Raw genomic sequence first — 19,634 nt, forward strand, 5'->3', positions numbered from 1 at the left:
GGAATAAGTTGCTGTAATGTAGATAGAGGTGAGTGCAAATGGAAAGATGTGTGGAGGGAAGTGAAATTATTTCAAATCACTACCCAGAGTGCATTACACTACAGTGCCAGCTCGCATATGAATCTGTATTTTTAAAACTTTTCTCAACAACGTAGAAATCTAGTGTATTTATTTGTACAACAGACATATGAAAGTAACATTAATGTTGTCTGACTGGCGATGTTTCACTTTGATTAGACAATGTCATTAACATCACGCAATTAACAAGATACCGTTAACATATACTTGTAAACAGATAAGGCTAATCTAATAACAAATGCACATTTTCACCCTTCTGAGTGGAAATGTAAAAGATAAATCCAGCAGTGTGAGTAAGAGATTGAGAGAGAAGATGAAGAAAAATAATACAAATCAGTTCTGTTCACTTATCAAGCAGCATGTGATGACAATTTAATAAACCACACTTGTCCTAAGCTGTAGAAATATTTGTCTCTGAGCGTTGTAGATAATAGAGAATAGGAGGTACGTCAAGTGTTTTAGAGAGAGCTGTGATTGAAGAAAACAACCAGATTTTTCCCTGGTTTTTTGTTTAATTACTCACTGGTAAATGTTAAAAGCATAAATACAAGCACAGATAAAATCAGGGTAGTAGTTACACAAACAAAACTGAACAGATACATTTTTCATGTTGCTGGTGCGGAAAGGAATTACAAATAGAAAGAGGATGCTGAGAGAAAAATACTGAGTCAATCTGTGTCCTTACCAAGTTATAGTACGTCTTGCTGATTGCAGTAGTGTCAAAGCCTTTAGGTGGGCTCTTCAGAGTGCCAGACTTGGGGGATACTTTTTATCAAACACAAAGAGATTTAAGTTAGTACACGTTTTTTCTGGACATGACACATTTCAATGAAGACTTAGCTTTAAACACTTCTTGCATGAAATATTAAAGTAGGGCTGAATGATTTGGGAAATAATCTTATTAGGATTTATTCCCCCAACACTGAGATTCTGAATTTAATATGCGATTATTTCTTTAAGTTTCTCTTCTTATGTATTTTTCAACAAAACACAACCAATACATCATGTAAAGTTCACATATTTTACCCCTTAAAGACACGTTTATATTGGTCCCCCAAACATGACTGTGAAGTTTTTTTTTGTAAAAAAATACTCCAGTATTGGATTTTTGCATGTCTGAAAAACCTTCTGTTTCAGCCCTGCTCAGAACGAGCTGTTTCTGTGTCTGTGGCCTTAAATGTCAATGAGTTATCTGACTCCGCCCCTGACCACGACCCTCTCAGGAAATGAATGTGGCTCTCCTGATCCTTAGCTGAGAGGAGGATCAGAAGAGGAGGGTGGAGCTTTCTTCCAAGCAGGGAGGGCCAACTGAACCTGGGAGCAGTGCTTACTCCCCACATGACATCATGAGGGGAAAATCTGAGAACAGCTTGTTTCAGCAGACATTTTCTGATAGGTGGAGAAGGGGGAATTGTGATTCTCTGGGGGATTGTGGACTTGCCAGGGGCATATATATTTTTGCTAGAAAAGCCTGAAAAGTGTATTTTGCATAATATGTGACCTTTAATAATATAGCCAACACAACGTTAGACATCTAGATGCAATTATTTAGACTCATATTGAAGAATAATATGAATAATGTGAATTTTGTATTTAAGTTATTTATTCTCATTTTGATTATTAAAACATCTACAAAAATGAGAGGAGTGGGATTTTTAGGTATTAAAAAAAACAACACTTGAATGATTGCATGATGTGAAAATCATAACATCTCTGCTGCAACGTTTTTAATGGTTAAAACTTTAGGTTAGGTTAAAAAAATATTGCACCGTCTATGATTTGTAAATCACAGCTGGCCATATCCATTTAGATGTAATCTAAATTGTGATTAATCGACATGTCCTATATTAAAGACCATACAAAACACACTGCATTTTTCCGGTCCAAAAGCATTAATCCCTTAATTTTCAACTGCTGGGTCAGGACCCAAAAGTGGGTCATAGAGCCATGTTTTTTCGTGGATGTGTGCCTGGATGACAAATGTGGCCAAAAAACTATGGTGTGCTTTTATTGTGAATGATATGTCTCCATCTCAGTACTGTCACATCTTTTGTTCCCTCTCTTGTCCAAACTGCTCATTTTTCACTAAAATGTTTGGTTCTAATCAAGATATGTAAGAAATATGGGTTATGTTTTGTTGTTGAGGAGGTGGTGATGGGTCCTGATGCTAGATCAATTGAGAACCACCAAAAAGTTACTAAAGCAACCTGACTCTTATTTCTTAAAGATCCTTGCATCAGCAAAAATGGTAAACACTGAAAATATCCATACCTGCATTTCCTGCATGCATACTGATGTGACTATAGGAGTTACAGTAAGTATTGCTATTTATCTAATTTCTCATGTATTTACCTTTCGGATACATTTATTTATTTATTGCTTACAGTACATGCTATGACACTTGTTGTTTTATTGTGCTTTTATATGCTTTGTTTTTTATTTCGCCCCACTGCATAACCTTTTTCTAATAGGGGATCACAATAACAATCTGACTTTAACTAAATTAAGCAACAATTTGCTCTGCTAACAATGGAAATACATCACAGTCAGCTAGGAACAAGTGATAATTCTATGATTTTTAGGCTGACCGCTGAGGGCAGCCCTACAGAGTCCGTACACTGAGTGAGTGACGCTTTTGTATGAGCCATATACTACAGAGTAGAGGGCTGCATTGGGATTACGCAAATCTTGCAGGAGCGGGCGGTTTGCACTTTGCTGCGGGCGGGAACAGGCGGCTAAAAAAAAAACACTGCGGGATCGAGATGTAGCCTAGCGACAGGACGATGGAGTCAACAAATGACGTGAAAAAGAAGCTCAAACAAGGTCTTTACAACAGAAAAAGAAAACAAGGCAAGTCTGACAAATTTTGTTTCTGCAGACAAGCTCTGATTGAATAACAGATTAATATGTACTGAATGTGACAAGTACAGTTTCATAAATAATTATTTCAACTGAATAAGCAGGTTTTTGTGTTTTTGTGACATGAATTCTCAGGGTTTTGCTGGTGTGGGCAGGAGTGGACATACACATTGCGGGAGCCGCAGCGGTGCTTCTGTTTGAACCAGACAACGTGTCTAAATCCAAACAAGCGCAGAGAGCAACAGTGAAAGCTTTCTGTGACAGAAAAATGTTCTCTCTCTCCACCCCCAGTCTGTTTTGGCATATATTTCTGATCATGGCGGTGAGCCCGTCCCCTTTACTCTACCATTAGCTGTTAGTTTGGATGTCGCAGTAGGACTGCTGCTGTTTAATTTGACCTAGGTGCTGTTCGTGTTGAAATCAGGGCACAGCCACACCGTCAGCTTGTCTTGTGCAGAGGAGGGCTTTTGGCTCTTTCTTGTAGTGTTGTCTTCCATTTACGCAGTAATAATAAAGAATATAGAGAGCGTCAGCTGAGTCAATGTGTGTCTGTATTCAACCAATCAGATGCGGTAGAACAAAAGCAAGAGAGGAGGGGGGATGACACTGCTCAGGTTTCATCTCCTCACACACAGAAGGAGACAGACACAGAGAGAGGGCAACATGTAGCTTTTTACATTTCAGTAACCACTTACTATACCTTTGGCTAAAAATAATAAACTACTAACAATTAGGACAAAATCACTCTGCCAGAACACACATTTCAGTCCGGCATTTCAAAAAGCATCCCAGATAGTTGTGGTCAGCCATATACTAGGTTTTGACCTAGTCTTATTTTTTGCAAATTTCCTTAACATCAGTATTTGCACTGATCAATTCATTTTAAGGTACTGAAAATGACACTGGTTAAAGAAGGAATCAGGTTTTAAGCTGCAGCCTCTTTCCACATGGCATCTCAACATGTTTTACAGAATCGACTGCAGCAGAGAGACATCAGATGTGTGTCTGTGTTACTGTCACAAGGCCAGATGGAAGAGAAACAACAATGGAAAGTGTGACAAAGAGCACTGTTTATTTGTGTGTCTGAGAGAGAAACATCTGTTTAGAAAATGTTTTCATCATTCAAGCTACTCAGTAATCATTTACAGATGAATGCACAGGAGATAAAAACTTTAAATTACAACATTTAAGGCATGCACTGAGGGATTTTAGAGTGTCTGAAGCTACACAGTGGTATTACTGTAAAAATGTCTAAAATAGGGAATGAGGCTACTTACCGGATCCCTTGACCTCACGGACATAGTTGCTAGGAAACCACCCTGTCTTTCCATTGAGCATCCCTTCCCACCAGCCACCATCCTCCTGACGAGTCACGCTGATGATGTCCCCCTTTGAGAAGGTGAGCTCATCCTCATTGGTCTGCTGGAAGTTGAAACGTGCCTTCACCAGCAGCTGCTGTCCGCTGTTTTCTGACATGTCCTGAGAGAAGATGAGAATAATTGACATGAAGACGTCAGGAGAAAGCAGCAGTCAAATAAATATTGCACAGCATCTATCTCTCATAAAACTTCTTTGTATTATTCTTTCCATGCTGTGGAGACTTTGTTTGTTGAAACAAAACCTACCAGGTTCAATTATACTGTCACCGCACTGTTGCCAGAAAAAACCCTGTGTTGTACAGTGCCATGAAAAAGTATTTGCCCCCTTTCTGATTCCTGAGTTTTTTGCGTATTTATCACACTTAAATGTTTCAGATCATCAAACCATTTTTTATATTTCACAAAGACAACCCAAGTAAATACAAAATGTAGTGTCTGAATGATTATTACATTTTCTAAGGGGGTTAAAGAAATCCAAACCTATCTGGCCCTGTGTGAAAAAGTAATTGCTCCCCTGAACCTACAGGTATATCTCAATTTCTCAGTAATTCATGCAAAAGGAGGCCCAACTAAGTATTGAGAAAAGAACATATTTTTAAGAAGCCTGACATTTCTGTTTAAAATATCCTTTTTTTATTGATCGTATGTAATATTCTAATTTACTGAGACACTGAATTTTGGGTTTTCATTATCTATAAACCATAATCATCAAAATTTCAAGAAATAAAGGCTTGAAATATTTCACTCTATGTGTAATGAGTCTATATAATATATGGGTTTCACTTTCTGAAATGAGTGACAAAAAATATTGAACTTTTTCATGATATTCTTTTATAATTTTTTCTTCTTCGCAGGATTGTTGGAGGTGGACTTGCTGGTATGTTTCAGATCAATGTCCTGCTGCATAACCCAAGAGCGCTTGAGCCTGAGGGTACAAACTGATGGCCGGACGTTGGCCTTCAGGATTTTCTGGTAGACAGCAGAATTCATTGTTCCATCAACCACAGCAAGTGGTCCAGGTCCTGAAACAGCAAGGCAGCCCCAGACCATCACACTGCCACCACCATGTTTGACTGTTGGCATGATGTACTTTTTATCAAATGCTGTGTTATTTTCACTCCAGATGTAACGGGCCGCACACCATCTAAAAAGCTCAACTTTTGTCTCGTCAGTCCATAGAATATTTTTCCAAAAGTCTTGGGGATCATCAAGATGTTTCCTGGCAAATGTGAGACGAGCCTTTGTGTTCTTTTTTGTCAGCAGTGGTTTTGGTCTTGGAACTCTCCCATAGATGCCATTTTTGCCCAGTGTTTTTCTTATGGTTGAGTCATAAGTTGCATTATTTTCACTTTTGGAGTCATTTTGGTTGGGCAACCACTCCTGTGAAGGTTCACCACTGTTCCCAGTTTTCTACATTTGTGAATAATGGCTCTGACTGTGGTTCGCTGGAGTCCTAAAGCCTTGGAAATGGCTTTGTAACCTTTTCCAGACTGATAGATTTCAATCACTTTGTTTTTTCATTTGTGCTTGAATTTCTTTGGATCCTGGCATGATGCATTTCTTTTTGATATCTTGTAGCCTACTTCATTTTATCTGACAGCTTCTATTTAAGTGATTTCTTCATTCAACAAATCTGGCAGTAATCAGGCCTGGGTGTGGGCAGTAACAATTAACTCAGCTTTCCAAAAAATTGTGGTTAATCACAGTTAACTCATGATTTAACAAGGGGGGCAATTACTTTTTCACACAGTGCCAGATAGGTTTGTATTTTCCCCCCCCTAAGAAATTTAATAATCATTCAAACACTGCATTTTGTATTTACTTGGGTTGTCTTTGTGAAATATAAAAAAATGGTTTGATGATCTGAAACATTTAAGTGTGATAAATATGCAAATAACTCAAGAATCAGAAAGGAGGCAAATACTTTTTTATGGCACTGTACAACACAGGGTTTTTTCTGGCAACAGTACGGTGACAGTATAATTGAACCTGGTAGGTTTCATGGCACTGTATAGCCAGCTTCAGCTGATATAAAAACCCATTTATCTTAGCAGTTTAAGCCTTAATATGGTGGCAAGAAAAAGTATGTGAACCCTTTGAGATGATCTAGTTTTCTGCATTAACTGGCCATCAAATGTGATCTGATCTGCTTCGAAGTCACAAGATTAGACAAACACAATGTGCTTAACCTAATACCAAACAAATAATTATAATATTTAGTGTCTTCTTTGAACACAGAACCACACAAGAACCTCATATATTAGTCTACTTAAGGAAAAAGTCTCTTATCAAGCGTATATTCCAACTCATGAAAATCTTTGACTGAAATTCTCTCCAATTGAAAAGAAACATGACTCATTATCAGATCTTGCAGACTGGCTTTAATAAAGGCACCAAATGGAACTAATGCCTCAAAGGAAAGTGACATTAATCGTATTTTGGAGCAACATCCTGGTGTAAAACAACTCTTGCGCTGTCATCCAGAAAATTGCATTACTCCTGGTTCTGAATCAGTGAACTGTAGTTTGACTTTAAATCTAATTTCACTTTATTATTATTCATGTGTCAGTGGTCTAAATCGTTGGATGGTGCAGCCTAGGGTGCTGCACTAGCGTCCCTACAGAGCTTCTATAAAAAGTAAGCCTAAAGTGGCCAGGCTGATGGCTTTAAAGGTTAAGCTGTGTATGATATAATCACTGAGTCTGTCATTCAAACTGCGATGGGGGCTTTGCTAGATTTCAGAAACATTTTTTGCAACTCTTCACTCCTGATGCAATGTCATCAAAATTGTGCATACAAATCTCAACAGAGGTAAGATTCAGCTCATGGGTGTTGTTTAGGCTTTGAGTTGTAACATTTTTTTCTGTGTCTCTTTTTATACCCAGATCGTCCATGTTGGACCATGCTGTTACTGTGTGTGTGTTGACCTTACCAGACTGCGAAACTGGTTCTGCAGCAGCTTGGAGGTTCGGCCCAGTGAAGCCTGAGAGGACAGAGACTCAAACGACTTGATGCGATGAGCTGAAGAATGTCGGGCACACACTGAATCGCTGCCCACGCCGATATCTGCACAGAAAGAGCAAAATATAAATACACCTGACCTTTTTTCTGCAAGCCAGCACCCACACACTCATAACTACCTGTTTGTCTTCCACAAAAACACCCACATGCATCATAAAACGTACACGGCACATAAATTTTACTAACCTGCAGTCACTTTATTCAAAGCAACCAGACTGCTGAGCACCTTTGAGAAGTTGAGTCCCAGCAGCAGGTCACTGGCCTCAAACGGCTGCAGGGGAGAGGACAGAGAGGCACAGACAGTTATCAGAAAATGCATTTCCCTTTAAAAGCTGATCGCTAATTCCTGTGAAGCAGAACTGTGTCATCACTCCGCTCCAACACCAGAACAGAGCAGTCAATCGATAACTCTCGCTGTCTTTGACAGAAGTAGTGGGCGAAACACACGCTCAGCAGAAACACAGACCTGCAGCTGCTATAAACAGACACTTTTTAAAGCTTCCTTAGTTACTGAGTTGCCCATCCCAAGTAAAAAAAATCAGCATCTTTACATTTTTGCCTTATCTGGTAGACATTTAGAAGGCTTAATTGAATACAAGCACTTCAACGGTTAAAATGTTTCTTCTTTACAACAAAACAAGACTTTTTTTCAAGCATGCATACAACCTCTTGGTGTAAAAACAGAAGTCACCAGCACACTAGAGCCTGGTTTATACTTCTGACAGAATCTACATGTAGTGACCACAGCAAACGTGTGCATTTGATGCATTTATTTGTCATCTATAGCCATTTAACAGAGTATATGCAATTTGCCAGTAGACATTCTTCAGAAACTGGCAGTCAGCTAATGCTACCCTACAGACCAGTCACAGGGCTTGCAGTCTGCATGGCTTGTGTAGTTATATTTTTGTGGAGGTTTCAACAGAAGTAAATATCAGGCTTCCGGCTAGGTGCACATTGCAAGCTTAAGTGACATTACTTTGGTCATATGAAATTCAGATCTGATTTTTATGACACTTTACAGGTCATCTGCTTTCTTTTCTTTTCAAATCAGATTTGAGCCACTTTGATACAGGCTCCTAAATCAGATCCAGGTCAGATCCCTTGGAAATGCAACCTGTTCAAACAGTGAAGTCATCATGCTTGCGGCCAGCTCTTCATTTGCATACAATGTAAACAAACATAGAAGACGGTGAAAATGGAGGTAGTCAGGACAGAGACAGTAAGGGAGAGTGTTGCACCTTAACAGTGTTTGTGGTGACACTGTAGTGCAAGCACATGTCTAGGGAGTCATATCATAACAGACCTGTTTGGAAGCATATTATCAGGGATGCATAGATACATCAGTTTAACATCAGTATCAGCCAATATCAGCCCTGTTGACAGACATTTGCCACTGGTAAATAATGTGGGTATGAACTACAGTATCTTATCAACTTAATTCTGGCATCTTGCACATCTAACAGCTGATTCAGAGAAGAGACTGGACTAACTCTGATCTGTTCATGTGGTCAAACATGAAGAAATATTGGCTTGGTGGGAGTTTTACAACAAAAGAGGTGATGCTGTCTCAAAGCGATTGCTGGGCTAATGTCGGAAGGAACACAACACCTGTCAAACATCTGACCACTTTACTCCTCTGGTTTTAGCACAAAGCCACAGAGTCCTTCTTTTATATTTTTTCAGAAATTAAAGATAAAAACATGTGTTAAACAATGGCTATTTATTATCTAATGCACAAAATGCAAAGTAAGACTATTCAAGTACTTTCAAGAGGAAAAATAGCCCTAATTCTAGCTTTGAAATCTCTACAACACAACATTCAAGCTTAAGACAACCCTGTAGAACAGATCAAGATAACGGAGCAAAAACATTAAGAGCTCTTCTACCTAAGACTGAGCAAGTTGTAGGAACCTCATATATGATGAATCCATGAGAACAAAGGTTACAGCTATTAACAGTTTTTAGAGTCAGTAGAGAACAAAGATAAGCAGGTAAGTCATGTAAAATCATCTCATCCTTCGTACTGACAGTACTGACATTCAGTCTCTGGGCTTGTTTTCATCCACTCTGGAGTGGGAAGTGATGGACTGCTCTTAGTCTCTGATGGGCTTTTTTCATTCAGGTAATCTCAGGACAGAATGTGACATGAATAGCAAAAAATTAAACAAAAAATTGTACTGGAGCAACAGATCTGACTTGTATGGAAGCCCATTTCTGACACTTAAAAAAGAAAAATGTGGAAAAATAACAACTAAGCCCTAATTTTTTGAGATACAAAATTAAAATTATGAGACAAAAAATCAAAACTGTACGATAATAAACTCATAATTATGAGGGAAAAAAGTCAAAATGATAAGATAAAGAGTAATAATCATTAGATAAAAAGTCAAAATTATAAGATCACAATTTTCATCTCATAATTTAGACTTTTTATCCAATCATTTTGATTTTTATCTAATCATTTTGGCTTTTGATCTTATGGCTTTTTATCTCTTAAGTTCAACTTTTATCTCGTAATTTTGAATTTTTATCTCATAATTATGATTTAGGATTTTTTTTTTCAAGAATTGCCTTATTTGCACATTTTTTCTTTTTTATTTGGCGGAAATGGGCTTCCATAGAATTGAGCAAAAGGACTTGCAGTGTGTCTAAATGTCTTTTAAGATGTCCAAAGGATGCACTATGTCTACATTCCTTCCGCGACACTGTTTTCTGGTTGGATGTGCAATCTTTGTTGATCAAAAACAGTCATTTCTGATCTTTACAGAAGAATTAAAGCCATGGATTTGTGGCACAGATTAGAAAGATTTCTATGTTAATAATTCCATCAGTAAACCAGGACTGATGATAAAGGTGGAAAATGAGGGTTGCACAATCAAACTTCATACTTTTCAGAATAAGAGCATTCAAAATAAGCACACCACAAAAGTCTGCATTTATTTCTGTAAATATACAAATATTTTATAGAAACAGAGTCGCTTTCTCAGTAAGCATGTGTAAATCTAACTGACTCGATGATGACCTTAGTATTACAACATTTTGGTACAGTCAGAGCTCAAGCTAGCTATCTGCTTCCCACACAATTGGACCTAATTTTGCTTGAGGATGAAAGATGTTGCAAACATAGTCACCATTTAAAACATGACGCAGATGGAAAAAAATGTGAGTTATAGCTATTATGCATTACTTTGTTAGTTACTGCACTTCATATCTTTACTGGAATATTGGTCAGTCTTACCCCACATCCTTTTATTTCACATATTGTGCAGTCCTAGAATAAATCATGGGGGTTACAACATTACATCCGTCACATCCCATAAGACTGATCTAACAGTTGGGTTGATGACTAACTGGATTCTTGGTTCCTGTTATTCCTGCAGCATTATGTGGAAGTTTTACTCAGCCCGGATGTCGACATAAATTCTCTAGGAAACTTCTAATTGCATAACATGAACTGGGCATGAGAGTCACAGACAGGGCAGTGAAGCCAGAACGAATTGAGAAACAGACTAATGCAATGATGGCGTTGTTGTTTCAGGACTTGTTGACAGGCGGGAAAAAAAAGCTGAATAATGCCAGCATTTACTTCCATTGCAGTAAAAGTGTAAGCCCTGTGTGTATCACTATCTCTCTCTTGCTCTGAGTATGAATGGCAGTGATTGTATCTGTGTTGACGACTGTGGTTGTCCTCTCGCTTCCTGTGTAACGGCTTCCAGTGATTAGTTACTCTCGCTTCAGTTATATTGAGGAAGAGTGACTGTGAGATATGAGTCTTTTTTTATCTTCCGCTCTGATTGCAGATATGTCCTGAGGGAATATGTGAATAACTGAGAGTGTGTTATTGGAACAAATGCGTGTTAGTGTGTGTTTAAAGCCGACTGGACTGCTCTGCGTCTGCTGGGGGCATCCATGTGAAAGCATCCTCTCCCTTACCTTATTTGATTTTACTTCAACTAAAACTTTCAGTATCTTTTGCCAACATTTCCTACTAAAAATATCTGCAAAATTTTGGATTCTGTCTCCATCTAGCATTAATTTTTCAGCTGGTTCTCCATTAGAAAAACAGCTTCAAACGCTATACGGTGACACACACTGAATGATTTAAATTAAACATGCATTCATGGAGATAATGACTAACACGACAAGCTTCGACGTGTCCGCATCACTGTCAGGTAATGATCGCTGCGAGCACGCTGAGACAATGTGAAACACCCCTCTGTGACTCATCAAGATACAACACAGTGAGTTGCTCCAGACTTGTTATGATTAAAGAAATGAGTGCTTATCACACAGGGTGTTACGACTTAACGCTCCATGTACGCAACATATAATGGGTAGTATAAGGCCTGTCACAACACCAGAATTATATTAACTTGAGGATAATACTAAAGCAAATCAAACAACACAGCAAAAATAATAGAAGTCGTAGGAACCAAAAGTTGGGTACTTTATGTGCATCTACAGCTAAAAACCAAGGCAAACTTTTGACAGTTTGTAATGACATTGCATTCTAATACATGTACTGTAATATGGATCTGGCCCCCGCCAGACATCTATTAAAGTCCCCTCTCTTCTTGGAAGGCTTTCCACAAGATTTTGTGTTTCTGTGGGAATTTGTGCCCATTCATTCTGAGGAGCATTTATGAATTCAGGCACTGATGTTGGACGAGAAGGCCTGGCTCGCAATCTCCGTTCCAGTTCATCCTAAAGGTGCTTAATGGGGTTCAAGTCAGGGCTCTATGCGGGCCAGACGAGTTCTTCTACATCAAACCATGTCTTTATGGTCCTTGCTTTGTGCACTGGGGCACAGTCATGTTAGAATAGAAAAGGACCTTCCTCAAACTGTTGCTACAAAGTTGGAAGCATAGCATTGCCCAAAACGTCCTGGTATGCTGAAGCTTAAAGATTGCTCTTCACTGGAGATAAGAGGTCTAACCCAAACCCAGAAAAACAGCCTCATACCATTATCCATCCTCCACCAAACTTCCCAGTTGGCACAATACAATCAGGCAGGTAACGACCTCCTTGTAGCCACCAAATCCAAACGTGTCCAACTGACTGCCAAACAGAGAAGCATGTTTATCACTCCACAGAACAGGTATCCACTGCTTTACAGTCCAGTGTTGGTGTGCTTTACACCACTCCATCAGACATTTGGCATTAGACTTGGTGGTGTGAGGCTTGCATGTAGCTGCTCAGCCATGGAAATCCATTCCATAAAGCTCCTTCGACACAGTTGTTGTGCTTATATTAATGCTTGTGGAAGTTAGAAACTCTACAGCTATGGAACAAGCAGAGCATTGACTGTCTTTGACCCCTCTGTGTGATTTGGCATGGTCTCCCACTTTGTGGACGAGTTACTGTTGTTCCTAAACACTTACACTTTCTAATAATATCACATACAGCTGACTGTGGATATCCATCTGGGATGAAATTTCAAGAATCATCTTAACGCAAAGGTGACATCCCTAACAGCACCGCTTATGAAGTCACTGAGCTCTTCAGAACGACCCATTTAGTATCACAAATGTTTGGCCAAATACTTCTGTCCATATAGTGTATCTAAAATATTGTAAACTTTAGGTTACATATCTGGTATTTCAGTCATAAATTGCTTAAACAGTTTTTAAATGTCCTATAAACTACTCATAGTTAACTTTAAAGTGCAAGATCAGAAAACAGAATTTGTATTACACAGCTTGGATTAACTTGGTTGAAATCAAACCAAACAATGGCATTAAAAGTAAGTCAATTTCTGCATGACTGACAGTGTCTATGTGCATGTTTTGTTGACAGAATTATCTCAATGTCATTTCTTTCTTAACACAAATTGTTCTCCAGTTCTGAACAATTCAACAGAACAACGACCCTGAACATGCAGAGGAGGAAGCCAAGTAGTTTTTCTCTTTCCTAACAGTGTATTATTCTTCTTCCCTAGCCAAACAAGTCAGCAGACCTTGATGCAACCCATCATGTGTTTCAGGTCCTGATGGCAAAACTCCCCACAGACAAACAAGAGGAGCATAAGTTAGTCCAAGCAATGCTAGAATTTTGAATCCAACAAGTCCATAAGTAAGAGTTGTTTTATCTTTCGCGGCAAAATATCAGTGTAGCTAGGATGTACTATAGATAGCTGCCATATAGATGTGCTGCTGATGATTCATACGTTAGCTAAATGCAAAGGGTCTTAATCCAAATCTTGAAATGTCTTATTAGTCTAAGCCCCATTCCTCATGTAGGAGGGTATATTTGAAAACTGACATTTTTCTGTAAGGTTTGGCCTTTCGTACACATGCACACACAGTTTGAGATCACTGAAAACGCACCTCTAGGAAGTCGTTCGACGTGAACATTTTAAGAAACTCCATTTACAGCATTTACATGCAAACTGGGAGAGTTTTGGGCTAGTAACGTCATGCTGATTGTCAGTTTCTCCTCTGATTTTGGGTTGGTCAGACAACTATGAAAATTAAATGGACACCACAGAGAAACAACAACTTTTTGGCACATCATGTAGCTGTCTCTAGCTGCGTTTCCATTACAGTTTTTTTGCAAAATAAAAGCGTTATTTCTTAAATTTTGACAAAGTACAATTGCGCTTTGAATGTGTTTCCATTGAAAGGAGTTTTTGGCGTGAGCCTCGCAACTCTCGTAAAATCTTAACTCACGAAACTCCGCTGCAAGGAAGCTGGATGCTCAAAACTTGTTTCGTGTTAGCACGGCTACAGCGGTTGCCTTGATAATTTTGAACAAAAGACGAAGGCAACAGTCTTGGTGTCCTCGTCTGTCCACACGTACCACGCCATGTTGTCTTAGAGTGACTGGTCACATGACACCTTACATCACGTCCTGTGATTTTTAAATGCAGAAAAAATGTTTCTGTTGCACTTTTGCGATATATTTCTATATCAAAATGTCTGAAAAACCTCCTCATGAGAGCGTTAAAAACTTGGATATTTGAAGCAATATTTGAGAAGTTTTTCAAAATTCAGGTGTTTCCATTACCAGTTTTTTATTGCGCTATTTAGATTTTGTGGATTTCTAAGGGTAATGGAAACACAGCTTCTGAGGCCTTTCAGACCAACGGGGATCTGTGCCGGTTCCCAAACCTAACTGTGAACCAGCCAGTGTGTTCAAACCGGAAAAAAAGTGGTTTGGAACCTGAAAGTTGGTTCTCAGCTAGAACCAAAAAATAGTCGGTTCTTCCTTGCAAACATGACATCATCAGTGGGCATGTCATGTTCTAGGTTGTGAGGACGAGTGAAAAAGGGAGAAAAAGTGGTCTGCTAAGGAGACGAAATGTTTGGTTGTGATCTGGTCATTGACAGAATTCCAGGTGAAGCTGGAGAGTAGCACAAGAAAGAGCAAGTCATGGGCCGAACTTGCGGTAGAGATGGCGAAGGCTGGGTTCAACCGAATGCCAGCTCAAATAATTAATACACTCAAGAAACTGAAGAAAGATTACTAGGACAGGATTACCAGACTGCAAGAAAGACTTGATGCCCATCACATCATTGCACTTTGGTTCCACTTAAACTGGTGTGAATGTGGGCTGGTTCACCAAAGAGCATCAAGGTTCTGAGACTCCAGAAGAGAGTCAGAACCAGAACTAGAACTGTGTTTGCCCAAATACAAGGACAGACTACTGCTGACATGGTGTGCTATTTACAGCACGTAACAGTGCATTTTTGAAAACATATTGTGTTGTTGGGGGTTATTTTTGAAAACCAAGGGCCAAATAAGTATTGCAAGTACCACTACTGAAAGAGACTTTTCTATCCATTCTTGTCTTACAAGAACTGACACACCAGAACACTCAAACACCAGATTGCAATAGTCACTCATCCATAATCACTGTGCAACAAATGTGCATATTGGTATATTAATTGAAGCAATACACGTCTCCTATACAGCTGTGACATGATCAGGATTGACAGTGAAATAAATAAATCTCTCTCCAGCAGTTTCCACATGTATCCTCTGAACTTCTGGAAAATTTTACAAGGGCAGCACCTTTAGGGTTTCTTGTTTATACATGCAACTCACAGTGGGAAGCTAGAAATGGCAGGCGAAGAAGTTGGACACTATGATAACAATTTAGCTCTTTATATCAAAGCTCCATGTCATTTGGCATTAACACTGAATTAACTTAAAAGCACAGTACATCATCCTAAAACACGACAAAGCAGCTTCCCTATGTGCACAGAGATAGCAGAGGTCACAAGCAAGTTGCAGGATATAAACTAAAATTTCCAGCTGTGCCTTAACATCAGCTCATCCCACCCCCACACTGAAAATTTACTGGAAGCTGGCTGACGTAAAGCTGGTTCAAATCAGTCTGAAAAATTAATCTGGTTGCACACACACCTGAAGCTCAACCTGAGAATTTCTGGGGGACTTTCCACAAGTTATATGAATGTATAAAAGTTCTATATCCCTCTTGTGCCGCTAAGGAGTTTAAAGTTATCATATGAATATGTTTCAATCAGTGTTTTACCAGTATAAGCAGTTGACGTATTCTAACTCTGACTGATGATAAAACATCACCACAATCGCACTGTTGGTTGCTTTTTAATTGTAAGAAACTACCTAAAATCAGTTCTACAATTTTATACTAGGAAATTCCCAACCATTAAAGACACGTGATAATAAATAAAAGTTCTCAAGATATTTGCTTACATGAAATGGATGAATACTAACATTTCGCAGTCAAAATTAAGAACTTTGACCAAATTACCACTGCTTTAATCAAAGCCTAAACTTTTCTGGTTAACAGCTAACAGGTGCTCACTCAGATGATAAATCATTAGTGGCAGCTGTGATAAATGATTGACAATTGAAGTTATTCAAATAAAGAAAAGTATCTTAGGCATTATCTGTCTGGTGTTTTACTGTGTTTAAAATGACATATTAAATTTCAAATGTTTTGGGTGAACCTGTTGTTTTTTGGACTTAACAGTTTAACATTTCATATTTTCACATTCTGAAGTGGAAAACAATTCAGATTTTTCCAGTTGAAACAGCAGCCCTCACTGCAAAACTGCCAGTGTTAATTCAACTCCCACAGTGTTAAATTTAACACTTTTTCAAAATTTAGGCTATACAGTTTTCAGGACTTTTAAGTTAAATTTGCACATTTGAAAGTGTAAATGTTTTCAGCTCATTATGGAGTTATTTTTACATCTCACAGTGCCATTTTGCTACACATTAGAATGTTCTTTTACCACATCATTTGAGTTACTTTTTCTTTGCATGTTAATTTATGCATTTACAGCATTTATTTTTAACATGTTAGGAGGCACTTTTCATAATTAATAGATTTTGCCACCTGTGACAAAATATGGTGTCCTCTGGCATGGATGAAGGAAAAGGACTAATTGAACGACAGATAAAACTTAGATTGAAAGATATCATGCTCAACAGGTGGGACATTACCAACTCAGTGGATAACTTCACTAGGGCTGCAATGATTAGTGGCCATAATTGTTTGTGTCAACTATGAAAATTAGTCGACGCGGACATCCAAGTGTCGACCAATCGTATTATTGTTTTTCATATTGGTAAAATCAATTACCGGCCGGTAAAGACTCATCTGTACTTGCAGTTCACTACTCAAAGAAGAGAGCCAGCCTCACACCAGAACATGTTGACATGTTGTTCCTGCACTGCAGTTTAAAGAAATTCACTTTAAAGAGAGCCATCCTTTAGTTATTTGTAACCTGCAAGGCAGGTGAACTGCTACTATTTAAATTGCTACTATTTACGTAAAATGGGGATCCAAAATTGTATGCTAAATAACCGTGATCAATTGACTAATTGGAAAAATTTATTGACAGATTAGTCGACATAAAAAATAATCATTAATTGCAGCCCTAAACTTCACTCAATGTACAAAAGTGTTAAACATAAAAAACAACAACAGAAACATGAGCAAATGAATCCCAGTAGTGATCACTGCACAACAGGCAACATAAAAACAGATATCAGCCAATGTCAGCACATATAAACATATATAAACACTCCACCCAAGGGCATGATGGAAAAACCCCAACCACAAATCCCCCCTCAGATTTGAGATGGCAGTGGGTGGAGCTTAGATCAACCAACTCTCTCCTGAGTTGGACAAACACTGATGGATTAACACTGTCAAATAAATCCAACACTGGATACCATTTCACTCATAATGGTGTTATAATTATATTTAACGAGTTAAAATCAACTCCGAAATGTTAAACACTCTAGTTTTTGCTGTGTTTATAATGCCAATAATGAAAATAAACATCAATTACAACCCTGCTAATAGGATGATAACAAAAATATGCAGTGTTTCCCTTAAGAGGACTATACTTGGATGGCCACCCAGGTATATTTGTCAACCATTTACTCTTCTAAAAAAAAAATTCATGCCTATCCATTCAAGAGAGGGGGTATCTACTAGTAGGTCTCTCTGGTAATTCCATCATTTGAGGAGTGATGCCTTATGTTAAAAATTGAGCTTCTTGTTAACATTTTTCTGCAGTTGGTTGCTGTTGATATTATCCTGTACTCCAGCACTCTCATATGGTGGCAGCAATATGCTATCTCTTCAACAACAGCCCTCATACATGCAGCTCAACTGCAATGATTGCATAATTATTACGTGAAAATATTTCAAAAGGCATTATTTGAGTGTCTTTCTACAAAGCACTGCTGATGAATTCAGTAAAAGAGTAGGAACATGTATAAACTAAAGCTCTGAAATGAAGGTCAGTGGGATGAGCCTGTGCCACTTCTACCTCCTACGTATAGTATCATTCTGTGTTAAGTCCTGATATGTCAATGTTTAAATGGCTTCACAAGCACAATGCACAATCAAGCCACAACATTATGACCAACTATGAATCTTATACAGCAGCTCTACCTTAAATTTTACTTTTACAAAGTTTCTACATTTTCAGTTTTTGCTGACATGGTCAGAAAGGGGACAAATCTATTTTATATTTTTCACTTAAATCATAGTTGCTGGTGGTGGCGCCCTGGAGTGCATTAAATGAAAAGATGTTCCTCATATTTTGACCACTGTGACTTCAATAATACAATTATTTCCCTTCCAACCTTGTCAACAAAACTGAAAAAAGAAGCTTTGTGGAATCTGATTTTATGGTAGAACTGGATTGCACTGGTGGTCATAATGTTACTGCTAAGCGACGTATGTCAACACCAGTAGCTACACAATACTTGCTTGAATTTTGATGGCCATGGACTGAAAGTGTGCCATTAGTGGAGACAGATGGATCTGTGATTATTCTCAGGGCAGACCTAACAGGGTAAGGTTACTATTCCAGAGGGACCTAGGGGGGCGTATCATGGGAAACCTAATGATCACTTCCTGTGGTCAAATGCATCAGGGGTTAAGGGTCAGTAACAGCAGCTGCCTGAAGTGTCAGACGTGGTCTCCAGTGTCTGTCTAAACCAAAAAAAAAAAGTATGAAGTCTGCTAAAATATCCTCACTAAACATGCAGACCCATCAAGGTTAGCATGTTGATGCTCAGCCAAACATCCAGCTTAACTCTATCAAAAAAGAGGCAAGTCAGGACTTTAAAAAGCACAGCTTCTGTCAGTCTGTCCTTCTCCTGTGAGCGTCCATCCACCACTGCTTTAATCTGCAGCCACAGCTACCTGGGGTCAGAGCCAGCAGTGCTCTTGGCTCTGGAGACGATCCATCTTTGCTCTACAGATGGTGAGTGGGAAGACTGCCATGTCCCAAACTACTGTAATCCTGCTCCGTCCAGTTTCATATTAAAAAGTAAAGTCACATGGGTTAAACACACTCTTGCATGCAAGCAACTAAAATAGCAGTAGTGTTTATCTTGGGGAATTTGAATATTTGTTAGCAATAAAACCGCAGATTATTGCTTGTGGCTGCCAAAAAACGGCCCTGTATTTAGTCCAAACAAACAATGACCTTTTCCAATGAAATCGCAATAGACGCAGTGTGCTTCATTGGCTTTTCAGCTGTCTGGAAGCACTAAAGGGCATGTTTCACACACTTCATATGACAGCGCTCTGTCTCACCCCATCTCCACCTCTTGCTCACTGAGGCTGCAGACTCAGTAGGGAGAGGAAGGCTGGGGAACACTGCTGTATTGTCAGACTAGGCTGGTTCAATGACTCTTCTATGCACTGGCCAGCTCACAGCCCCAAAGTGTCCTCTTTTTGCTTAAGATTAATAGAGGTGTATTCCCACAACATATCTTAAATCCCATACTAGCCTGAGAGGGTGAGGTGCTTAACTTGAGAAATGTTAAGTCTTT

General features: G+C 38.8%; 1 protein-coding gene across 2 annotated transcripts in view; it reads right to left on the reverse strand.

The window, feature by feature from the left end:
- arhgef7a (Rho guanine nucleotide exchange factor (GEF) 7a) overlaps positions 1 to 19,634 on the reverse strand; it is a 46,180-nt gene that overhangs the window by 18,782 nt on the left and 7,764 nt on the right. For both annotated transcript variants that reach the window (XM_041807273.1, XM_041807272.1), the window contains 4 exons: positions 7,524 to 7,608; positions 7,249 to 7,382; positions 4,215 to 4,416; positions 764 to 843 (listed from right to left, as the gene is read on the reverse strand). In XM_041807273.1, coding sequence (XP_041663207.1) covers positions 764 to 843; positions 4,215 to 4,416; positions 7,249 to 7,382; positions 7,524 to 7,608 — 501 coding nt within the window. The remainder of the gene's footprint in view (positions 1 to 763; positions 844 to 4,214; positions 4,417 to 7,248; positions 7,383 to 7,523; positions 7,609 to 19,634) is intronic.

The sequence above is a fragment of the Cheilinus undulatus genome, linkage group 15 (genome assembly GCF_018320785.1).
Source record: "Cheilinus undulatus linkage group 15, ASM1832078v1, whole genome shotgun sequence".
Taxonomy (NCBI): Eukaryota; Metazoa; Chordata; class Actinopteri; order Labriformes; family Labridae; genus Cheilinus; species Cheilinus undulatus.